Source organism: Melopsittacus undulatus, chromosome 5, assembly GCF_012275295.1.
Source record: "Melopsittacus undulatus isolate bMelUnd1 chromosome 5, bMelUnd1.mat.Z, whole genome shotgun sequence".
Classification (NCBI taxonomy): Eukaryota; Metazoa; Chordata; class Aves; order Psittaciformes; family Psittaculidae; genus Melopsittacus; species Melopsittacus undulatus.
The window spans coordinates 42,695,888-42,718,221 of record NC_047531.1 but is presented as its reverse complement, the minus strand read 5'-3'; the positions used below and the strand labels follow the sequence as shown (position 1 = coordinate 42,718,221).

Here is a 22,334-nt window from a genome sequence, read left to right as displayed (position 1 = left end):
AGTCAATCATTATTAAGACATGTTGACCTGTAATCGCCAATTTTCTGTTTGTTTCAACATCTGTACAGTGGTGTTCAGCGCTATAGGTAAGGTAGAATCAGAACTGGGAACAGTCCTTTTTGCCTCAAATTGCCAATTATTCCTAAACTAGCTCAGATTTCAGTTGCAGCAGCTCAGGCAGAGCTGTGAGAAAATTGTATGAAAAATTACTAATCCAGAATGCCTGTTGATATGAAAAAAGGACACATCTGTAGGTCAAAGGGGTGTTTAGAAGGCGTACAGTGGCTTTTAAAGATGTTGGTGAGTTACTTCAACTCCACACAGGCTCAGAAAGGACAAGGCCTGGGGGGAAAAGGGGAAGCTACAAACTCCTTGCAACATCAACTTTGGGATTTTGTCCCCCACGAGAGTAAATTCATTCTACATAGAATTTTTAGTATTGTTTACCAGCAATTAACATGTTCCATTTTACTGGATTAACATTACAACAGGTTTTGTTCTGAAAGATCAAATTGTCAAGAAGTAAACTTAGGCTTTGCAAATTTTGGGTTTGGGCTTTTTTGGTTTTTTTGCTTGTTTTTTTTCTTAGAATATACAGCTCCTTTTATGAGAAAGTGGGTGGCTCTAAAAAGAGCCTTTGTATTAACTTTTGAGGTGGGAACCTTCCTCAGTTTTTACTTGCTCTTTGCCTTATGGCTGTCAGTCTTCTTGGGCAGCAGCACGGCCTGGATGTTGGGCAGCACACCACCCTGCGCGATCGTCACCTTGCCCAGCAGCTTGTTGAGCTCCTCGTCGTTGCGGATGGCGAGCTGCAGGTGCCGCGGGATGATGCGCGTCTTCTTGTTGTCGCGGGCCGCGTTCCCCGCCAGCTCCAGGATCTCGGCCGTCAGGTACTCCAGCACGGCTGCCAGGTACACTGGGGCGCCGGCGCCCACCCGTTCGGCGTAGTTGCCCTTGCGCAGCAAACGGTGGACGCGGCCCACAGGGAACTGCAGGCCAGCTCGGGACGAACGCGACTTGGCCTTGGCGCGCGCCTTCCCGCCTTGCTTTCCACGGCCAGACATCGCTTCTGACTCTCCTCCGCTACTACTGATCAACCTGACGCAAAACGTCCCCTGTTGTGACCCCCTGGCACGCCCGGTCTCTTTTATACCTTCCCCAGCCCCCGGGCCTGCTTTCTCATTGGTTGCCACACGCTCTCTCTGGCTACTACCAATGGCGCTGCGGATCCAAATCCACCCAATCGGAGGGCGGCCCTCCCCGTCTCGTTACTCCCTCCCGCCAGCAAATGCAGGAAGAGGACTGGGGGGGCCCTGGAGGGGATCTTCTGGAGTAGCGGCGGGACGCGTTCAAGCCCCAGTTCCGCGCACTGTAGCCCTCTCTGACCCCTAGTAGTGACCCAGGAATTCATCTTACAGGGAAACGTGTGCCTGAGGAGCGCAGGGGCGGGCAGCTGACCCCCAGGAACGGGAGGACCCCCTTGCTAGTGCCATCGGTGTTGTCTTAGAACCCTGTATTTAGAACCTCAAAAATGCTACTACAGGATTATTTATCATTAGATGCTTCTATCAGTAGGCACATTTGCAACCTAGAACTACTGATATCTGCAGAAACCAAGCAGGAATACATAACACAGGAATTTTCTCTGCTTCAGAAGGCAATTACTCAACTGTTATTGCAATTAAACTAATACAGTATTACTTGCACAGCTGTTCCGCAGAACATTAGAAGTTACTCAAACTGGAGAATACCCCACTACACAAATAAGCTGAAGTGACTTCAAGATCAAATGTTTGGTACATCTGTCCCTGTCTTACACCAGGATTCCTGTTTGTTTTTTCTCCTTTACTGTAATTACCCGTAGTTTCTCTTTAATCCCTGGCATCTTTTCCTATTCTATATTTTGAACAATAGCAGATACTATTCTTGATCAAAGCAATGAAGGAGCCTGCATGCTGGACTTTGCTACATCCTTTTGCTACCCCAGTGTTGCACAGTAGTCTTTTCCTCCCTTTTCTCCCACAGCACGCTATTCTGCTCTTTTCCCTAAATTCCAGTTCTGTGACTTATTTTGTTCCCTTCCTCATTCATTGATGCTTGTGGACTGTAACTTGTGGTTCTTTTTTATAACGGAGGCCAGGTCCCATTACATGAGTATCATAAAATTACAGTGAAGTGAGTAGTGTGTGTGCCAAACTATGCTGCTTACCTTACTGGCATGGTTCAGGGAGAGACAGATATGACTGCTACTCAGCCATTCATGATGGCCTAGCAAAGAAAAAAAAAAAAAAAAAAAAAAAAAATAATAAAACCCAAAAAAACCCCAAACCACAAAACAAACAAACAAACAAAATGAAACCCACCTGAACAAAACCACCAAAAGCAATCAAACAAAAGACATTTCATCTAAACTCTGCCCCACAGAGTAAGAAAGAGTCACATCCTTCTTTCCAGAAGGGTATAGTAATAGGAATTCTGATCTAAACTGTTCAGGATTACAAACAAGGCAAAATAAACATGTCATAGTGCACACAAAGTACTGTCACACTTTTTTATTTTTGGGCAACTAAGATCAGTTCCCTATTCAGAAATTTCAGTAATATTTTAATCTCTCTTTAATGGTGTGATTCAATGGATTACCAGAGACAAAAAAATATCACATAAATAAATGGAAAAAATTAATCTTGCTATTGCAAATATTGTCAGTTTAGCAATTAAAACATTTTGTAATAATTTCTGATTCTTGGGGAGAAAAGGTTGGCAGAAGTCCTCCAGGCTGGATTTGGTGTTTCTGCCATGGCACATCATTTGTGTAGATGATGAAGAATCAGACATTTAGTTGTTGTTGTATGCCCTAAGATGGATAAGCCATTTCCTCAGCTTATGCTAATCAGCACAGTTTGAATTCTCAGTTGTAAGGTTAGAATCTCAGCACCTGTAATGATGTAAAACTACCTCCACTGATTTCCAAGCATATTTACAGCTCAGATCTGTCACTTTTGTCAGCATTTTGGTCACGAACTTGTCACACAGAAGATGGGCACAGCTGCTGTTCCTCTCTCCCTTTAGTCTTAGATTATGGCTCTGCTCAGAGCAAAGCCACCGGCAGGTGAGCATTGGCTTTAAAGACTCCATTCATTTCTTGGAAGAAAAATTAAAGAGTAATAGTAAAAATTTTGACAGTCCATAATAATGTAGCCCAGCAGTCCCATAGATTTTAGTCCAAATAAGACTGCAGGACTGCGTCCTAAATGGGAAAAGCTGCCTGTGATTCACAGGAAGAGGAGGAAGAAGTTGCAAAGTGAATTGGCAGCACAGGTTTTGTCTGCTTCTGAGCATCACAGGTAGCTACTCCTAAGCATTGCATTCCTGTCTATACAAGCAATCATTTCACTTTTTGCTGTGACTACAATAAATACATTCCAGAACTGACTGAGTCCAGTACCTGAGTACATGAAGTCAGGGCATCTGCACATCCCATTGCTTTGAAAAAAGGGACAAGAAAATCTTACATCTTTGTGCTCCTTCCACTTAGAACTGTATCAAAGGCAAGAAAGGAAAAAAAATATCACTCACATGAACATAGCTGAAGACAAACCACAGCTCTGGTGAATCAGATGAGTTATCAGCCTCACATGCAGTTTTTCTACACACACAATCCCAGGTAGCCATATAGCTCCCAACTTCATCTGCTTATCCAAAACCACAATAGAATGTGAGAAGCCTCCTGTACAAGAGCGACAGAAGACACTGGGCACCCTGGCCTTGGATTTTTCCCATTTAAAAAAAAAAAAAAAAAAAAACAAAACAACCAAATCCAGCTCTTCCACGTGGCCACAAAGCCCATTCCAGGACTACTCTCTCCTACACCTCCCTTATCCACAATCCCTTAAAGGCATCTTAGAGGTCTACCAGTAACCACCCACTTTTTTTTTTTTTTTTTTTTTTACACACCCCCTTCACCTTTCACAGCTCAGACAGGATGAAGAAGTTATTATGCACAGTCCTTGTGCACCACATTTCATATTTTTAGCCATTTTAAAGTTGTAGCAAATTCAAATCCCTTTGTCTCCATCTGAAAAGGATAGGTACAAACACACACACACAAGAAAGCATTCTGTCCCAATACAAGAAAAGGTGGTTCAGCTATATGAGAATATGGCAAAAGGAACATAAATAAACCAAGGCTCAGAGGTCCCACAATGATGCTCCTTCCCACAAAAATCACCATTCACATGTTTCACTTAGAGACAAAAATGTCTTAAAAAAAAAGCTAAAATGTAAAGAAATATAGCTAAAGATTTATACTACTGACACAAGCACAATTAACTCCTGATACAGAGAAAGAACTGTTACACTAACCTGTTTGTGTTCAAAATTAATGAAAAACAGATTTGAAATTTTCAAGTGTAAGTGTAGGTAGATAATAGTTCTGTCTCTTCAAAACACATTTAACTTCAAAACAGTGAGTACTCAGCTAAGTCTGAGACAGCCAACTAAAGGTATTGTTCAAGCTAGCTGTTGGTCTGGCTGCTTGATATAAACTCTCCATTAAAAACCTAAAACTCCACAAGTCTGGATATATTCATCTCAAAATTGGTATGTTAGAGGACTCACCCTCGAAATCATTAAGAATCTCATGAGCTCTTCAGCAGCGACAATGAAGAGCTTTCTCAATTTCTTTTATGCTGTATCATACTTATTACACTATTAGTAGGTTTTGTCCTCAAATTCAGTGTTTCAGACAAAACTTTGCATATTTGCAATACCTATTATCCCCACTGAAGCAGCAATTAGTCTGGGAGAGATCTATCGCAAACAACTGATCTTATGGGTCTTAAGACTCATTTGTCTACAAGATCCGAAGAGATTTTACAGTTCTGTTTCAAATGAGAACAAAGATCTGTTTCTTGCATGTGGTGCGGTAAGGATTATTGGAGTATTTGGCTCTGCCTGCATAGTGAATGAAGCTAAAGGAACACTTCTGCTGAAATAGAAGACTTTTTCAAGCTGGAAATGTCAAAGTCCTTTTTTTTAAAAAAAAATCTGAAATTTAAAACCCCTGACTTAATAGAATTTGAAGTCAGGTTATTTTCCACAAGTAAAATTACCTGCCAAACTCTTAGAACTAAAATTGTTTACCAATTTTTACTTAAGGAAACTTGCCCAAGAAGTATTCAGGAGGTCTCTGATGTCTAATACAAAGTAAACCTTTTAATAAGAGTATATAAAACAAGCAACTTTGTAATTATCAGTGGTACTTCAGAAATTAAGTTTCTACAAGCTACCAACAGAGGTTGAAAGAGATGTTTAGGAACTTAAAAACCTCGAATATAAGAGAACTTTAATAAAATAAAATAAATAATAATAAAAAGGCATCTAATATTTATAATGCAGCTACTGTGTTTCTTTTCTGAGATTCAGAATGCCTCTATCTTCTCCCAAGGCCAGCAAAGAACCTCCCCCCATTTCCATTCACATGCTAGTTTTAAACAAATCACAAGGAAAACAGTATTTTAATACACTGAACATTTATTGTCTTTCACAAGACAAAATGAAGTCTCCCCAGCTGATGAAAGCCATCAAGATGAACATAAAGGGGATAGGGTGCAAAATTCCAGTGTACAGTATACGCAACAAGTTACCTCCCTGACTACCCTGGAAGAAAGATGATTGATCAATCTCACTGCAACTAAAAACAGGATTATAAAATATTTACAGAAAGGAACAGTACAGAAAATAAAAACTGGACAACCATATGTGTATGAAATGCTGCTAACACTTTCCTGTCTCTTTCAAAACCTGTTTCACTACCCTCACCAGAGCATTCAGGATGTGCAAGGATTCAGGCAGAGTATAGTCACCAGCTACTCCCACACCTCCTTCCCCAGAGGGCCATTATTCCCCTTCCAAGGAAGTGGGAGGACTTGAAGGAAGCAGCATCACCACCTTTACTGTGATTTCCTTCCACCAACTGGACATGATAGCTCCTGAAAGGAGGTCCCCAGCCACACCTCATCTGCAGTGGTCTCTATCCAGAGCATACTGGCAAGTTAATCTATGGGTTAACTCTTTAACAGGCAACTATTCCCTGTAATGTTAGCCCTTTCATTGCTTGAAGGATTTTTCCTTCTCCTCCCTCCTGGTCTGATCTGTGTTCAGAGGGGCAGGAAAGCCAAGCAGGACTACAACAGGTCACAGGAGACCCTCCATTTCCTTCATGAAGGCTTCATACACATCATCCTTTGTCTGTACAGAGATCGGGGCAGATGATCCAGCCTTAGGGGCAGCTTTGGTTAATGGAAGAGCAGGCTCATCATCCTGTTTTCTCTGGGAGGCAGCTGAAGCCCCTTTATTCTCCCGACGCACTCGCAAGGCAGTGGGCACAAAGCGAGTGATCTCAGCCTTGGGGTTAGTGATCTGTGGCTTGGCACTGATAGTGGCCGTAGCTTTCTTCTCAATGGTGGCTGCACTGGTGTCATCTGCCTTGGGGCGCTGAATCAGGCTGGGTGGGGCACTCAGAACTCCAGGATTTGGAATAGGAGCTGGTGGGAAGAGCCCAGGTGGGGCAGGTCCTAAGGGAGGCACCAGAGGTGGCCGTAACATGCCTGGACGAGGAGGAGGGATACCTGTAAGAAGCAAAGAAAGTATGAGCTGACTCCACACCTGGATGTCTTAAAAATATTTGGCCGGAAAGACTTCCACAGCCTCTGGAAGCCAAGAAGGAAAAACAAAATGGGAACAAAACACTCCCAACAAGAAGCAGTAGCACTGGCTTAAAAAAAGTTTTCAACCCTGTACCAGTGCTGGGTTAAAAATGCTGCTGCTCCTCAAATTTCAAAAGCTACAAGAGCCTGTGTATTGCTCCCTTTAAAATTTTAAAGTTAAAACCTGAAAATTAGTTTCTTGATGATCCATCCCACTGGAATTTCAGACTCATCAGAAATGTCTCTGACCAGGCAAATAAAAAAAAATAAAAATCCCTATCTCCAACTCATTAAGCAAATTATAGCACCCAGGGGTTATTCGGAAACACTCCAGCAGAAGCCTGAACTCAAAAATTCCCTTTTTGAGGGAAGGATTCTTGCTACCAAACTACACACAGAAGTATATAATTACTTGCTGCTGTCATTGCACAGAGAAAGGTAACGGCACATAGCACAACTCAGTCACACAGACACAAAGACAAATCATTAACCAATTATATTTACTGACTTGGTCACCACATTAAAAACTGAAAATAAAGCTAGAAGAGACTTGGTGCTGAAGTACAGAGAACACTTTACCTGGTGGGGCTGGAGGGGGAAGACGAGGAGGGGGACCACGTGGAGGAGGACCTGGGGGCAGGCCTGGTGGGGGACCTGGTGGAGGGCCTGGTGGTCGCCCAGGTGGAGGGCCTGGGGGTAGAAGTCGAGGTAAAGGTCCACGCAATCCTGGTAAGCCGGGAGGTCTCAGGAACGGAGGAGCTCCTGGAAGCATGCATAGAAAAGAGAAACTTAGCTCACCGTTAAAAAAAACCCAGCAACTATCCCATCAGCTAAAACTGAAGATCTTCAGTAGTAACTTGAAATCTGTTCTAACACTAGCCAGCCACCAGATTAAATAGGTCTTCTGAATATCTCAAAAAGAGGCAGCAGTTGTAAAGTTAGAGTAAAACTTCATCATAATAGTCAAGTGGATGTATCTTTTCCCACTGGAAAAAGGGCTCCTCTCCAGGTAATGAAGGAATAGCTGAGAACAGCTACTGAGCCAATGTTGTCAGAATTTTAACAGCTAAAAACTTTTCACTCTGGCATTTCATTGCTCTTCTGGCTGAAGAAGTAGTTTTGCACTGAAAGTAACTGATTTGTGTTTTCCCCTGTAGGAAGTATAAGAAATGGAACAGCAGGGAAGACAAACTTTGGAAAGCAAAATTTGCCTGCCCCCCACCCCAGAAAATCATGCTACTCATGTGCCCACATAGAGCAGAATACATTAAAATTGTTGTATATAATGCTCCTCACTATAGCCCAACTATTGATGTTTGCAATTTAAGAACAAGCAATAGATTTATATACTTTAATTACAAAGCAACCTGTTACTGTAACTCAGCAGTTCAGCTATACAGCAACCCCATCAAATTCCAGGAAATCAGCTTTCTCCAGATCAAAGAAACTTAAGTGCTTGCCCTCAAAAGATCACACACTATAGAAGAAAATGGTATCAATTGCTCTTATTATTAATAGTCTCTAGACAGTCCAAAATTGCTGTGAATTCAAATGTAGTACTTACTTCATTTGAGGATAGTTATCTTCCCTAATAAGAGTGAAATACATTCATGTGGTAGAGTAGCAGAAGGCTTCACACTGTAGCTTACATTAAAAAAAGAAATCCACACCAAAACCTATAGCTAGGCAGTGGTTCCCAAAGCTCTTTCATCACGCCTCACTCAGTGGGATGTGGGGAGATCAACACAAGAAGGAAAGAAATCAATAAAGGAAATCCACTCTACACTGAAGGGGCACATAGCACCAGGCCTTTTGCTTCACATTCCAACACTATTCATATTCCAACTACTGCCACCTGTCAACATTACAGCTAACAAACTAACAACGCCCACCAGGCTGACTACAGCAACAGAGGCCTGATGCCTCAAAAGCACAGTACAGCAACAACAGACTGACCACAGAAGAGATCACACAGGTCTCATCAGCTACCACACAGGGCTTCTGTACCCTGTCTGCAACACATTCTACAGCTTCAAAACTCCCAAACTGACACATTCTGTAGTACCAAGCACCTGCACAATTCAAACCAGAGTACATCAAGTGTTCACCTGGTGGAGGGCCAGGAGGAAGGCCAGTGGGTGGGCCTGGGGGCCTCAGTGGAGGGGCAGGAGGTGGTCCTAGTGGAGGTGGCCCAGGCATAGGAGGTGCCTGTATCTGAGATGGAGGAACAGGCTGCGGAGGTGGTTGCTGCTGTTGTGTCTGGGAAGTTGCAGTAGATGACCCAGTCTCTGTAAGAGCTTCCTCACTGAGTTGTTGCTGTTGCTGTTGTGGTGCCTCTTCAGAATCTGAGTCCTCTTCTTCTTCCTCTTCTTCTTCTGAATATTCCTCCACTTCTCTCCCTTCTTCCGGAATTTCCTGTCCTGGAAATGGAGACATACTTGTAAAATCCACCCACAGGTAATATCTTTGTGAAACATCCCAGAAATTGTGCATGCAAACAAAAAAAAACAAGATAAATCTTACTCAAGGGTCTTTCTCAACCAAAAGAACTGAGCATATTTAAACAGAAAATTAAAAAACAATTAATATAAAAGTCACAGTTCTGTGACTGCATGTTCCTGTGGGAGCAGAAACTTCTACTACCAACCTGAACTGCAACTATGTGATCTATGGTTGGTGGCAGCTTGCACAGGTAGCAGGACAATATGGGGACACAGTATCAAAATAAACATAATCCCCATGTCCAAGAAACTCCAGCACCTTTGAAAGATACTGGGGTGTCTAAAACAAACAGACAAAAAAGGAAAAAAAACCAACATAAAATCTTTACTCTTGGTTAGCTTATTTCTGAAGAAAGATCTTTTAAAGAGTACAAGTCCTTTCAGGATACAGTCTGAGCCCAGAGCTAGTCACATCTTTTTCACTCACGTTCAAACAAAACAGTTGTTTCAAAGTTAAGAAAGGTAAACTTTAAAAGAAAAAACAAAAAAGCCCCCAAAACCAGCCTAAAAAAGCCCTCAAAGGTTGCTACTGTAACTTGAACTGTATGCAAAACAGACACACTACTAGACTAAAACTAACAAAAAAACCTCACCAACAATACCTAAGCACAGTTTGTTACAGTAAAATATTTACTCTATGAAATAAAACCTGTGCAAACCTAATAAGCTTACCAGAGAAACATTAACTTGAAGCCTAATGGCGTTTCTCCACATATCCATCTCACTCACCTGCCATTCGTAACATCATGGCCTGGAGTGGAGTCAATTCTTTCATGTTCTTTTTCTTTTTTCGTGACTTCCCAGGCATGTCCGCAAACCGCACGCTGTGACCTGGGGAAAGCAAAGCAGAGCATGGGCAAGAGTGGTGGGAGCTGGGAAGAAAATAACAGAAATCAGATAACGTTTAATCTACCTAGTATGGTACCTGCCCACAGCATGGGGGTTGGAATTAGATAATCTTATGGTCCTCTCCAACCCTAACTATTCTATGATTCTATGGCTAATATACCATTCTAACTAGTGTAATGCTGCTCCTTGCATAAAGGTTAACACTGGTCTTACTGCTTATCTGAAGTTTTGCTAATTCAATATTATCCATCAATTGGTCTTCCCCAAGTAATGAAGAAAAAAAAATTATCCAAAAGAATCAGTGGTACAAAATATAGTTGTCTCAGTTGTTCATGTGGTTAAAAAGTGCATATATTTTACACTGAGACTTAATTTTTGTAACATACCCTGACAACTCAATGCTTCAGGTGAAACATGTCTTGCGAGTTTACTAAGCTAACTCAACTGTTAAGAAAGCAGGTCCACATGAAAGATGCTTCACTTCTAAATAGTTTCCTTCTGATCTGTTAAAGAAAATTCTTCAGCTGAAATTTAGGCAAGTTAGAGCAGAGTCAGACAGCAAAAGAAATTAACTTTCCTCCCCTCACTCAGGAAAACAGACAAACCCTGTTAAAGAGTGTTGATCTTTTGAAAAATCAAACCCCTATCTATAACTTCCCATATCATACCCGATTTCTTTTCTTCACCACCTTCCCTCTCCTTGTCATTATCACGATGCAGGAAGTCCTCGCCATCACTGTCTGCATCTGACCTGTCACTGTCACTGTCATCACTACTGTCATCATGCTTGTCCTGATCCATATCCTCAGGATAACCTTCATCTTCACTAGTACTCGACATGTCGTCATCATGCCCTCGCTGTCCTGTGGGAAGCAAAGTATTAAAATGCATAAACTCTAAGTACACTGATGTGAAAGACTGAATATTTTGTATGTCTACAGATAGAAAAATTCTCCTAGCAACAGCATGGACATATTTCAACTCTTTGCTGTTTAGCTCATACTCTTAAAGAATATTTTGGAAGACTCTATTTATAATATTTTCTATTAAGCGGCTGGTTAATTTGCATAGCAAACAAGGGAAGGCAGCTCCTATCTGCTCAACAGGAACAGACAAATGAGTTGCAATCACCCACCACTGAAACACTTGGATGTTTTCTGGTGTGCAATAAAGCTGATTTACCCATTCGCTAAAGTTCCTAGAGATGACACAGCAACTGCGAAAAGGAAGACCTAGTTTCACCTAGAAAATGCGCACACAGGGTTGTCTGGGGCTTTTTTTGTTGTGGTTCTGGTCTGTGGTGGATTTTGGCTTTGGTTAGGTTTTTTTGTTTGGTTGATTGGTTTTTTGGGTGGGCTTTTTTTGGGGGGTTGGGTTTTTTCTTTTTTTTTTGTTTGTTTATTTAGAAGGGGTAATAGGAAGACTTATTTGAGACTAGTTAAGTTTATTTAAGGGATTAATATGTACAATGTTTCAGCACTGTTAAGACTACATGGGAAAGTTGCAATTAGAAGCTTCAATATTTAAAAATACAGCTGATAAAATCGCACAATACCAGAATCAGCTCAGAGGTCCAATCACTTAAGTCCTTCAAGTAGCTAACACCCATCCTGCCCAGAGAATAACTTGTGCAGGGCACACTACATTCACAGCAATACTATCTGTAGGAAAACGGACAGGTCAAGCAAAATCTAAGGCAGGGAAGCTCTTACCTGCTTCAGAACTGTAAGAAATCTCCTCTTCTCGTCTTCGAGGAGCCATCTCCAAGGTGAAACCCACTTTACGACCATACATTTGGAGGACTTGAGGTGGTGGTGGGCCTGGTGGAGGTCCAGGGGGCTTCCTCCCTGGAGGCAAACGTGGAACACCAAGCCCAAGAGGAGGAAGTACAGAAATGGACCGAACTGGTGGTCTGAAAATAAGGAAGGAAACAAGAAACATAGGAACACAAACAAATGAAAGCAGACATACATTTAGTAGAATGCTTTAGCCTTCATTCATTATTGCTTACACAGCAGCCTTCTAAAAAGACACATGAACACTTATAGATCTGTCTCAAGGAGTTTAAAACCTCAAAGACATGATTGCAGAGTATCAGCCACAAGCAAGCTTCCCAGACGGCAAAAAACCCACAAGGATTGAATCCCACCACAGAAGCCAAATGAAGTAACCACAAAGTCAGGGAAAGCAGAAAACTATTCAGAAATAAAAAGAACTAGCTGTAGAACAAGAGACAAGTAAACTAGGAAATTAAATTAAATATACTAGCAAGCCAAAAGAACACATAAGATATGCCAATTTAAGGGGCATTTATGATAAAAGTGGCAGAGCTTTAAGTTTTACTGATATACAGAAAGACAATAGATTATTACTCAGAGTAACTTAAACAAACCCCTGTAACAGTAGGGAAAGATTAAAAAGGGTTTTGGTTAAAAGAATGTACAATTAACTCACACATAATTCCTGATTTTTGCTAGTTAATATTGCCTCTACTTCTACCCACCCCCAGTAATAGGAGTTTTTTGGTTTTTTTTACTTCCTCTCCAAGTTTCTTTCTCCACTTACCCATAGGCTGATGTCTTCTTGAGGATAGAAGGTGGTTGGGCCCCTGGAAGGGGAATGTCCTGTATGAGGATGTTGGAGGGAGCATGCGGCATATCTGGTAAGGGAATACTTTCCACTTCTACATGCTGAGCATTCTGGGGAGAGGGAAAAGGAGAGGAAGAAATAATGGATTACTCCCACAGAAGCTCCTGCACAACCTCATTACCTTTCAAAGTAAAGAACACATGGGACTGGCTCTCACTTGCCAAAGATGTCTTTCATGGCTTGCTGCAAGAAAACATGGCCTAAAAACGGCCATTCAGGAAGATGTCAACAATAAAAGCTTTCAACACAAAACACATGCAGTGCACCTATGAAAGGCTTTAGTACTTCAGTCAAAACTCAAAACTTCCACCTGCCTTTAGAACTTCAGCTTCCAAAGCAAAGAGGAGGTAGACACAGACAGGTTGGACAGAGCCTTAGGCAACATGGTCTAGTGTGAGGTACCCCTATCCATAGCAAAGCAGTTGGAACTACATGATCTTAAGGTCCTTTCCAACTCAAACCATTCTATGCCTGTATTTTTTAACTATCCAGAAGGTATGAATTACAGGCTGCTGCATATTCCAAAGTGAATTAAAAAAAAATATTAAAAGAAGTCTGACAGATACTTGCACATGGGCAACATTATGTTCTCCAATATGGTAGGGAAGAGCATCAAATAAAGCTCTTTAAAGGAATGCCAAAAATTCTCTTTCATTCCAGCAACAGTCTTCACAGAAATTTCAACTGCACACTCACAGCCTGGCTCTTTAATACGGAAAACAAATTCTGACATTATTTATTTTTAGCAAAAATCTTTTCCCCCATAATTTCACGTTAAATGAAATCAGTATATCAGACACAAACTCAGATTCGACTACCTCTATGCTGCCCTTACTAGAATGCTGTAACTGGAAATGCTATGCGAGTACCTAATATGAGCCATATAGCATATAGTCTGGTCTTATAATACAAAAGTTTTTCCTTTGTAATTGTTGTAACTCAGAAACAGATAAAGAGTATACACTACCACAGTTAAAAGGTTGAAATACAGCAAGCATTACCTTGACAGCATCAAAATACTGGCTGAGCTGTGATCTCTTCTGCTCATACTCTACTTCCAACTTGCGCAGCTCTTTGTAGATGTCAGGATTTTCCTTCTCATAGAGCCGCAAGATACGCTCAAAAGTCTCACGGAGTTTTTTGCGTTTATCCTTCAGCACTTTTTCGTTAAGTTGTGGTTGCTGTACTGGGTTAAACTCTAATCCAAGACAGAAAAAAAAACCACCCCGAAATTCCTTAGTTACTCTGCTGCACAACTGTGATTACTCAAACATCTTTGAAGGAAAGTACAGGGACTGCAGTGATAGGACAAGGGGAAATGGGTTTAAGCTTAAAAAGGGAAGTTCAGGTTAGATATAAGGCAGTTCTCTACTGTGAGGGTGGTGAGTAACTGGCACAGGTTGCCCAAAGAAATGGTGAATGTTCCATCTCTGTCAGTGTTCAAGGCCAGGCTGGAGAGAGGTCAACATGGTCCAGTGGAAGGTGTCCCTGTCCATGGCAGGGTGGTTGGAACTAGGTGATCTTCAGGTCCTTTCTAACCCAAACCATTCTATGATTCTACAAAGCAAACAACTTCCAATACCTATTTTCAGGAAGTCTTCAGCCTTATGACAATGCTCTGCTTCAACTCCAAGCTACTATCACATACACTACTCCTTTTTATCAGCCATCTTCTTGGGGGGCTGGGGGGAGAGGAGTCATCTTCAATGGCACCACATCACCTCAAATCAGTCAATGTCCAATTACTCATAAAACTGTCACTTCTAACAGGAAAGGAAAAAGGTTACTCTATCGCAATCTTTCAGTTGTCCCACAAAACTGTGTTACTGTCTACATAAACCACCACCTAAGTTCTATACCTGGTATATCCACTCACCCATCTCATCCAATTTTTCCATGTCCCGAATAATCTGCTTTGGATCTTTCATCTTCAATACAGCTGCTCGTACCATCATTCGCTGCTTTTTGTTCTAAGATCAGAGATATAGCAGATCAGAAAAGCAGCACAGAAAAAAAAGAGAGAAAGAATACTTGTACCAAATACTCCCCTCTCAGTACGTTCAGTCTGCAGAAAAAAAAAAAGGAGTCTCAAAATGCCCTGCAAATATTAACCATGGCACAAGTCTACAGAAAAGGTAATTATAACTTCTAGGAATTTAAATCCCACTATCTTGCCATTTACAAATGTTTCTAGAACTCATTCACTCAAACCCACATACAATCAACAAGATAACAAGTGTCTAAAGGTATGCAGTAAAACACATTAAAAAAATATGAGTCTGCGGTGGTTTATTTTTTGGGATTTTTGCCTTTTTTTTAATGTCTAAGTTCTTACAATAATGTTTCAAAAAGCTGTAACCATGACAAGTTAAAAAATAGTAGATGATGAGATATGGTTACTCAAAAGAAGATTTCTGTCTGTTTTCTTAAACTACTTGTTTGAACAGTATATTCCAAAGTCAATCTTAGGATATCAACCAAAGCATCTGTATATAGTCTATCCATCAGCCACAATCACAAACATGGTATACAGTAAGCAGAATGCCAAGTAAATGTTCCTGATCTCTTTTATTTACCTTCTTTAGTTCCCTTTTCCGAGCTTCCTTGCCTAGAGAAGAGGGGAAAACAAAAAATAACAACCTGAGACAAATTCATGAAGAACCTTTCCTTCATCAAGACTAGTGCTGTGTCTCAACTGTTCAGTCATTTTGCAAAGACTGCAAGATTGCAACTGTTCAATTCATCTTCCCAGCGAGAGAGAAATACAGCATGAAATAGACTTTTATTTCATGTGTGTTATACAAAAACTAAAGGAGATGTAGGAGCCTTTACATCTCCAGCCACAGGGGTGTTTCTACACAAAGAAAGAATAATAGGCAGGAAAAGTCACAGTGTTATGTGCAGTCATGAAAGGATTTCTTCCCAGAAGCTGAAACAGAGTTAACAACTTTCAAAATATGTAAGCTTTGAGTATCCATCTGAAACAAAGCATATTCACCATGAAGTCTGGATATTTTTTATCTGCTTAGCATTGGTAACACCTGGCATGTTACCAAAGGCAAAAAACAGTCAACTCTTTCATGCAAAATGGCCATGCTCCTCACATTCTAGCCTCAGACAGATTAACTATGTCCCATGCAGCAGCTTGCAGTTTAGCCAGCAGCTAAGTATAAAGTCCTTTGAACACTGACAACCACAGTATATAAATACATAGAGAAGCAGCAGAATGAAGCAAGCAGCCTTCTCAGGGAGTTTTTACACCAGCCAAAACTGAGAAAATATTTTTCAAGTTAGGGAAACTCAATTCTGATTCACAAGCAAGGACCTTATCATCAGAGAAAGCTTTCCATCTGCCTCCTGAGGACCTCTAACCCCCATTCCCATAAGCCTTTACTGATACTTACGCGCCTGATCTGTGGGATTCATAAACTTCCCACTCTTGGTGGATGATGTAGATCTCCGCCCCATTTTGACCTTTTTATTTCTGCCTCAAAAAAGTACTTAAAAAGAGGGAGAGACCTGGAAAAGATTACATGGTTTCAGTGCCTATGCAACAGTAGCTTGAGTACACTTAAATCTCTTTCTCTGTATCAGCAGGTTGCTCCCTCAAAAACCTCAAACCCTACAACTAGCTCAGGCATTTACATGAAAAATTACACAAAATTAGTTAAAGAGTAGTACTTATAGTTAAGTCCTTGCTTACTACTAATTTAGCAAATATCTATTTTAAACTAATCAGGTAGTTTACTATTACAACTAATCATTATTATACACCCAAAGACTCAAAGAAGCTTTTTGCTTACACTATAGAGGGGTACAGTGAAAACACGCTCTTTTCATAAGAGCACTGTAAGAGGCCTTTTAGCTTTTCATTTACTTTCATGAGAGCTCTCCAATGTTTACCTTCCCATTCCTCTCTGTTTCAGATGCTTCCCACAAATTTCTTCCCTTCTTCAAGACTTTTAAGCTGCCCTTGATTTCCCTCCTCGGCACCCACCATGTCCATCAGCAAGTGTTCTACAGACATCCATGTCGTCTCCTCCCCATATGCTGTTGTTATACCACTGCTCTTACGCTTTCTGACTCTATCAGTATTATTTCAAACTGTGTTATGAGGATCAAGAGAAAAGGTGATTCTGGGAAGAATTATTTCTTGTCTTCAGACATTTCTTCAGTTTACAGATAAATCTCCGTGGATCCCACCCCAAAAATCTAAAACACCCTCTGAAATCTGGGAGTTGGTGGAATGCACCCTTCTAGTCACCACACTGAATCTAAATAGATCATGACTATAATGAAAGTATTCACAAGCTTAGTACAAAGTTCTCCGCAGGCTCACTGCAGTCACCATATGCACCCTTCTTCTCCAACTACAGCAGATGCCATTTTCAAGCCACTAAACAACATGCCTGCCCTTACTCCTTAAAAAGAAATGTAAGCACTGTGCCTCATCTAGTGCATCAAGGCCTCACAAGAAAGGGTTGCTAGCAAGCTCTAAGAACTGATCACGTTCAATGTTCTGACTAGTAAAAACCTACAGAGCTCTGCTCATGACTCCTACTACAAGGCTATGCGCAGTTGCCTGGCTGTTTGCAAGAGCACCCCACGGTGGAAAACTCGCCAGAAAGCAGTATGAGTTATATCTGTAGCCCCTATTTCCCGTATTTCTAACATTTAAAGGGTAAAACTGAAGAGAATAAACTTCTGAAACCTCGATCCTTTTAGGACACAGAGCAGACCTTCAATGCTGCAAATTAACAGCCGAAGAAGAAACATGCAAGCAAAAAAAAAAAAAAAAAAAAAAAACCAACAACACTGAATTTATGAATTTGGGGTGCAGAGAGCAACGAGGCAGTAAGCCTCCCATGAGGCACAGGAAAGCCTCCCCTCCTCCCCCCGACGGAGGAAAAAAAGGCGATAGCGCAAAACGTCGGCTTCCTCTCGCTTCCTTCCTCCTCCCCCTGCCCAGGTCAGCATCGCCCCGCTCCTCTCACCCCTCCGTCCGGCCCGACTCCGTCCGGCCCGGCTCCGTCCCGCCGCAGCAGCCTCTATCACCGCCTCGCTCCTTGCCACCCCAGCCCCACCGCCATCTTGAGCCGGGCCGAGGCGCGCGCCGCCGTAAAGCACAACTGTCGCACCTCGCCGCGCGAACCCGCGCTCCGGAAGCGGGATCTTGCACGTGCTACCCACAGCTCTGATTCCCCGGCTCTATGGTTGGGCCGGGGGCGGGACCGGGAAGAGGGGAGCGCGTGGGCGGTGCTGGCCGTTGGGCCCCTCAAGCTGCGGATCGGGATCGGGATCGGGATCGGGATCGGGGGCGGGAAGGAGGAGGAGGAGGGGGAGGGGGAACTCCCTGCCCGCCCCCCGGACTCTGGGATCGGGTCATGGGAGAGCTATGGAGGGAAGATGCTACGCTGCTGCTAGGTATATTACGGGGACAGAGGACGTGGCCGTGGTCACTGCGGCACTCTTCCCCCACGCTCTGCTGAGGAGATCCTACAGAATGCCTCCCTGTTGAGAAGCAAGGCAGAGCTGGGGGGTGTGCGAGGAGCCTTTGGGGAAAAAGGTGCCAAGGGAGCAGTTCCTCTATCTCAGGTGTTCTGTGCGTTTCGCGTTGGGTTTGGCCTGAAGGCAGCGCTGCTGCATCCTTCTGTTGGGCTCATGTGCCAGCTGCTGTTTGAAGGGACTGCTGGAACCAGGTGGTGGGATGACGGTCATCGGGCTGTACAGAGAACAGGAGAGGTGGTGTGGTCCCATCAGGAACCACAGAAGCTGATCTGTTAGTTGTAGTTTTCTGCAACATTCCCAGTGGTAAAGTGATGATCAGTTTACACTGGTGAGCGCTGGGTAAGAGCTGTTCTGCCTTGTTGCCCTAAGTGCCACTCCCAGCAAAAGTCCTCGGGCACATGAGGAACCACGATAAAGATACATGATTACTTCACAGAATCCCAAGGGTTGGAAGGGACCTCGAAAGCTCATCTAGTCCAACCCCCCTGCAAGAGCAGGGTAAGCTAGAGTACATCACACAGGAACTTGTCCAGGCGGGCCTTGAATTTCTCCAACGTAGGAGACTCCGTGACCTCCCTGGGCAACCTGTTCCAGTGTTCTGTCACTCTCACAGTAAAGAAGTTCTTCCTGATGTTAACGTGGAACCTCCTATGCTCCAGTTTACACCCATTGCCCCTTGTCCTGTCACTGGATATCACTGAAAAAAGCCTAGCTCCATCATCCTGACACCCACCCTTTACATATTTGTAAACACTGATGAGGTCACCCCTCAGTCTCCTCCAAGCTAAAGGGACCCAGCTCCCTCAGCCTCTCCTCATAAGGGAGGTGTTCCACTCCCTTAATCATCTTAGTGGCTCTGTGCTGGACTCTTTCAAGCAATTCCCTGTCCTTCTTGAACTGAGGGGCCCAGAACTGGATGCAGTATTCCAGATGTGGCCTCACCAAGGCAGAGTAGAGGGGGAGGAGAACCTCTCTTGCCCTACTAACCACACCCTTTCTAATGCACCCCAGGATGCCATTTGCCTGCTTGGCCACAAGGGCACATTGCTGGCTCATGGTCATCCTCCTCTCCACCAGGACCCCCAGGTCCCTTTCCCCTTCACTCCTTTCCAGCAGGTCAACCCCCAACCTGTACTGGTACATGGGGTTGTTCTTCCCCAGATGCAAGACTCTACACTTGCCCTTGTTGAATTTCATCAAGTTTCTCCCTGCCCAACTCCCCAGCCTGTCCAGGTCTCACTGAATGGCAACACAGCCTTCTGGTGTGTCAGCCACTCCTCCCAATTTAGTGTCATCAGCGAACTTGCTGAGGGTACACTCAGTTCGGGTACCAATTACACCACTGTAAGGGGACAAACAATAAAGCATGGGTGCAGGTTTAAAGAATTAACATGACGAGGGGAGGTGTAGGAAGGGCATTTTTCTCTGCATAGATACACCTGGGTGTAGAGGTAGTCTGATCTCTGAGCAGGATTTGTAGACCCCTGTAGACTGGTGAACGTGCCATGCAACACAATGTTGCTGAACTCTTTCAAATAATAAGAGGCTCAGCTGGCAAACTTGGAACTTTATGAAGAATCATTGCAGGGTGGGTAAAAGCAAGGCTATAACTTATGTCTGGCATTAACACCAACATTACTCATAAACTGCACAGATTCCAAGTTAGAAGGTGGCCAGCCGAGAAACATCCAAAGAGCCAGGGCTCCAGGAGCTCTCAGTGCCTGGGGAGCCTTACTAGCTATGCATATAGCAGAGTCATCCCCTCCTTGTGCCTCTTTGGCCTGATCTTATATACTGTTCTTGTTACCAGAAAGATTTCACTGCAGTGCAGAGTTTGGTTGCAACCACAGTGTTTCTACATAGGTTTTAAAGCATCTTGGACTGATTTTGGCTCCTTTACAGTTTCTTTTCTTCTTTAGGGCTGTTCTTATTTGGAACACACATATTATACAAATTTAACTCTTAATCTTTTGCCCAGAAGAATAGACTGTGCAGAAGGAGAATGCTGGAGGTGGTGTGATGGGAATGTTACATACATCCCTGTCATGTATGATGTCACTGGAGGGGGAGACAGCTGAGGCTTTGAAGATTGCCCACTCCTCACAAGGCTCGGGGTGTTCTGTCATGCCAATACTGGGCTCAGTGGTACTGCATCAACCCTAAGAACACTGCTTTCTCTCACCAGTGTCTGCTGACTTGGAGGACAGTAGTCCTCTCACATTTTTTACTTGGCACTTCTGTCACACCAAGAGGCAGCTCCACCAGGAAGTCTTAAGAACAGTTCCACAGGTCCAGGAGAAGCATCAGCAAACTGCTTAGGACATTTCTGGGGGGACAACTGCAAGACTGGTCAGAGGGCTAGAGAGGGCAGGAACTACCTCTTATTTTGTGGGACAGAGTTTCAGTTACCAAGCAGATAGGAGCTAAGCTGTTCCTTCTCCTGCTCCCCTGGGTGCTTTCCCTTGTCTCTAGCCAGTTAAATGCATGCTTCATTCAGTTCAAGTATGTAAAGATTGGTAATGCAAGTAAATCCCATTGATTTTGGGGGTGGGTGAAGGAGTTTGGAAAAGTCCCAAGCTGATTGGCAGGTTTTTTACCTCAACACCATCTTGTTGTGGTTGGATGTTGCCGTACACCTTTATGAAGTCAGAGTTGGCTCTCCTAGGTGACAGGAGAAGCTGGCCCAGCCAGCAGAGGGAGAGGCTGCTTCTCACCAGCCTCTAACATCTTAAGTATCTTCCAGCATCTCATGGGCATGAGGACATCTGCTACACCTGCTGTTGTGGGAAAGCCAGAATTCCTTTAAGTCCACCAGGAACAAGAAGTGAGTAGGTAGTGTATATCTTTATGTTCCTCATCATGTGTCCCGGTTCCTGACACCACTTAGAATTTGCTTTTAAGAAAATGTCAGCAAACTGCCTAAAAAGTACAACAGATATATTTTATCTGACTCTGCTATTTTTATTCAGCCATGATTGTCAACCTCATAAAGATATGTAATGAGGTGGTGGGTTTTATTCCTAAATTAGAATGTACATTTGTACATAGGAAGTTAGCAGAAGCCAGGAACTCCTGCCTCTCCAACATCCAAACATCGCTGTTCTGCTGATTGGCAGTCTTTTGCCACTAAACAAGTACCTCTAAACTGAGTGCCACTTGTGTCAGGAGATAGGAGATGTCACACTTTGGAGAAATGATGCCTCAGGTCACCATGTCATCCACCACAACGCCTCATGCAAGGCAGTGGTTTCTGCCTCCTCTGAATTGTATCTCTTGACCCACATTGCCCAATTCATAGCTTGTGCTGGTCCCAGTTTGTCAGTCTCTGCTATCCATCCATACTCCTGAGCCTTTGTTTCTCTCCCTGAGAGCTGGCAGAGCTGCTTGATAGCCAGCAGCTGCATTGGCATCTAGTGGCTTTTGAACACAAAAGCAAAGGGGAGTCAGAAAAGATGATCAAAGTGGGAACAGTGGGGGGAAAGGGAGAAAACGCAACAGAAAAACAAAACCTAGAATGGAAGTGTTATGAAGCCAATGTAGAGTTTCCCTGCTGTAATCTCATTCATCTCTCTACTTTCACAGGCACAATCTAGTTATTAATATAATGCATAATATTGATAATATTGAATATTAACAAACATGTATGAATTTGGATATGCTTTTAGTATGGGGGAAGCTGATACCAAAAAAGGATCCTGTACACAATCCTACTAGATTAGTCTATCTTGGCTATAAAAATAAATTGGATCTATAATGAAGATTTTAATCTTTTTTCATTAATTGGTTAAGATGGTTTTTCAGACAGAACATAAAAAAACCTCAAACAAACCATTACAGGAAAAAGAAGTTTTACAATAATCAGGTACATTTTTACTAATTCTTTTATTGCTTTCTTTTTTTCCAAAGATCAAAGCAAAAAAAAAAAAAAAAAAAGCAAGCCACAACAAATCAGAGCAAGAGACTGCAAATAATGTTCCTTCTTCGTTTTGGAATCTGAAAAATTAGGACATTTGGTAGCATATTGTGAAATGCAGAATTTAAGCATGCTGTTGGCAGTCCCACACTAGTGAAGCTTGAAAATAAAGCACTTGGTGTATTAATACGGCTGTAATCCTACAGA

General features: G+C 42.7%; 2 protein-coding genes across 3 annotated transcripts; both read right to left on the bottom strand.

The window, feature by feature from the left end:
• Window positions 1–497: 497 nt before the first annotated feature.
• LOC106023491 (histone H2A) lies at window positions 498–1,104 on the bottom strand. The gene has a single exon (XM_034062960.1). The coding sequence runs from the start codon at window positions 1,062–1,064 to the stop codon at window positions 675–677; it is 390 nt and encodes a 129-aa protein (XP_033918851.1). The 5' UTR covers window positions 1,065–1,104; the 3' UTR covers window positions 498–674.
• A 4,410-nt stretch (window positions 1,105–5,514) lies between these two features.
• WBP11 (WW domain binding protein 11) lies at window positions 5,515–17,857 on the bottom strand. 2 transcript variants are annotated; one of them, XM_031050048.1, is made up of 12 exons: window positions 17,701–17,857; window positions 16,111–16,225; window positions 15,283–15,314; window positions 14,583–14,676; window positions 13,708–13,904; window positions 12,623–12,756; window positions 11,770–11,969; window positions 10,726–10,920; window positions 9,938–10,039; window positions 8,816–9,127; window positions 7,287–7,469; window positions 6,196–6,629 (listed from the first exon to the last, which is right to left on the bottom strand). In XM_031050048.1, the coding sequence occupies exons 2-12, from the start codon at window positions 16,172–16,174 to the stop codon at window positions 6,196–6,198; spliced, it is 1,947 nt and encodes a 648-aa protein (XP_030905908.1). In that variant the 5' UTR covers window positions 16,175–16,225; window positions 17,701–17,857. The 2 variants fall into 2 exon arrangements, with proteins under 2 accessions (XP_005150317.1, XP_030905908.1); XM_005150260.2 differs by lacking the exon at window positions 17,701–17,857 and having other exon boundaries at window positions 5,515–6,629.
• Between the last annotated feature and the right edge of the window lie 4,477 nt (window positions 17,858–22,334).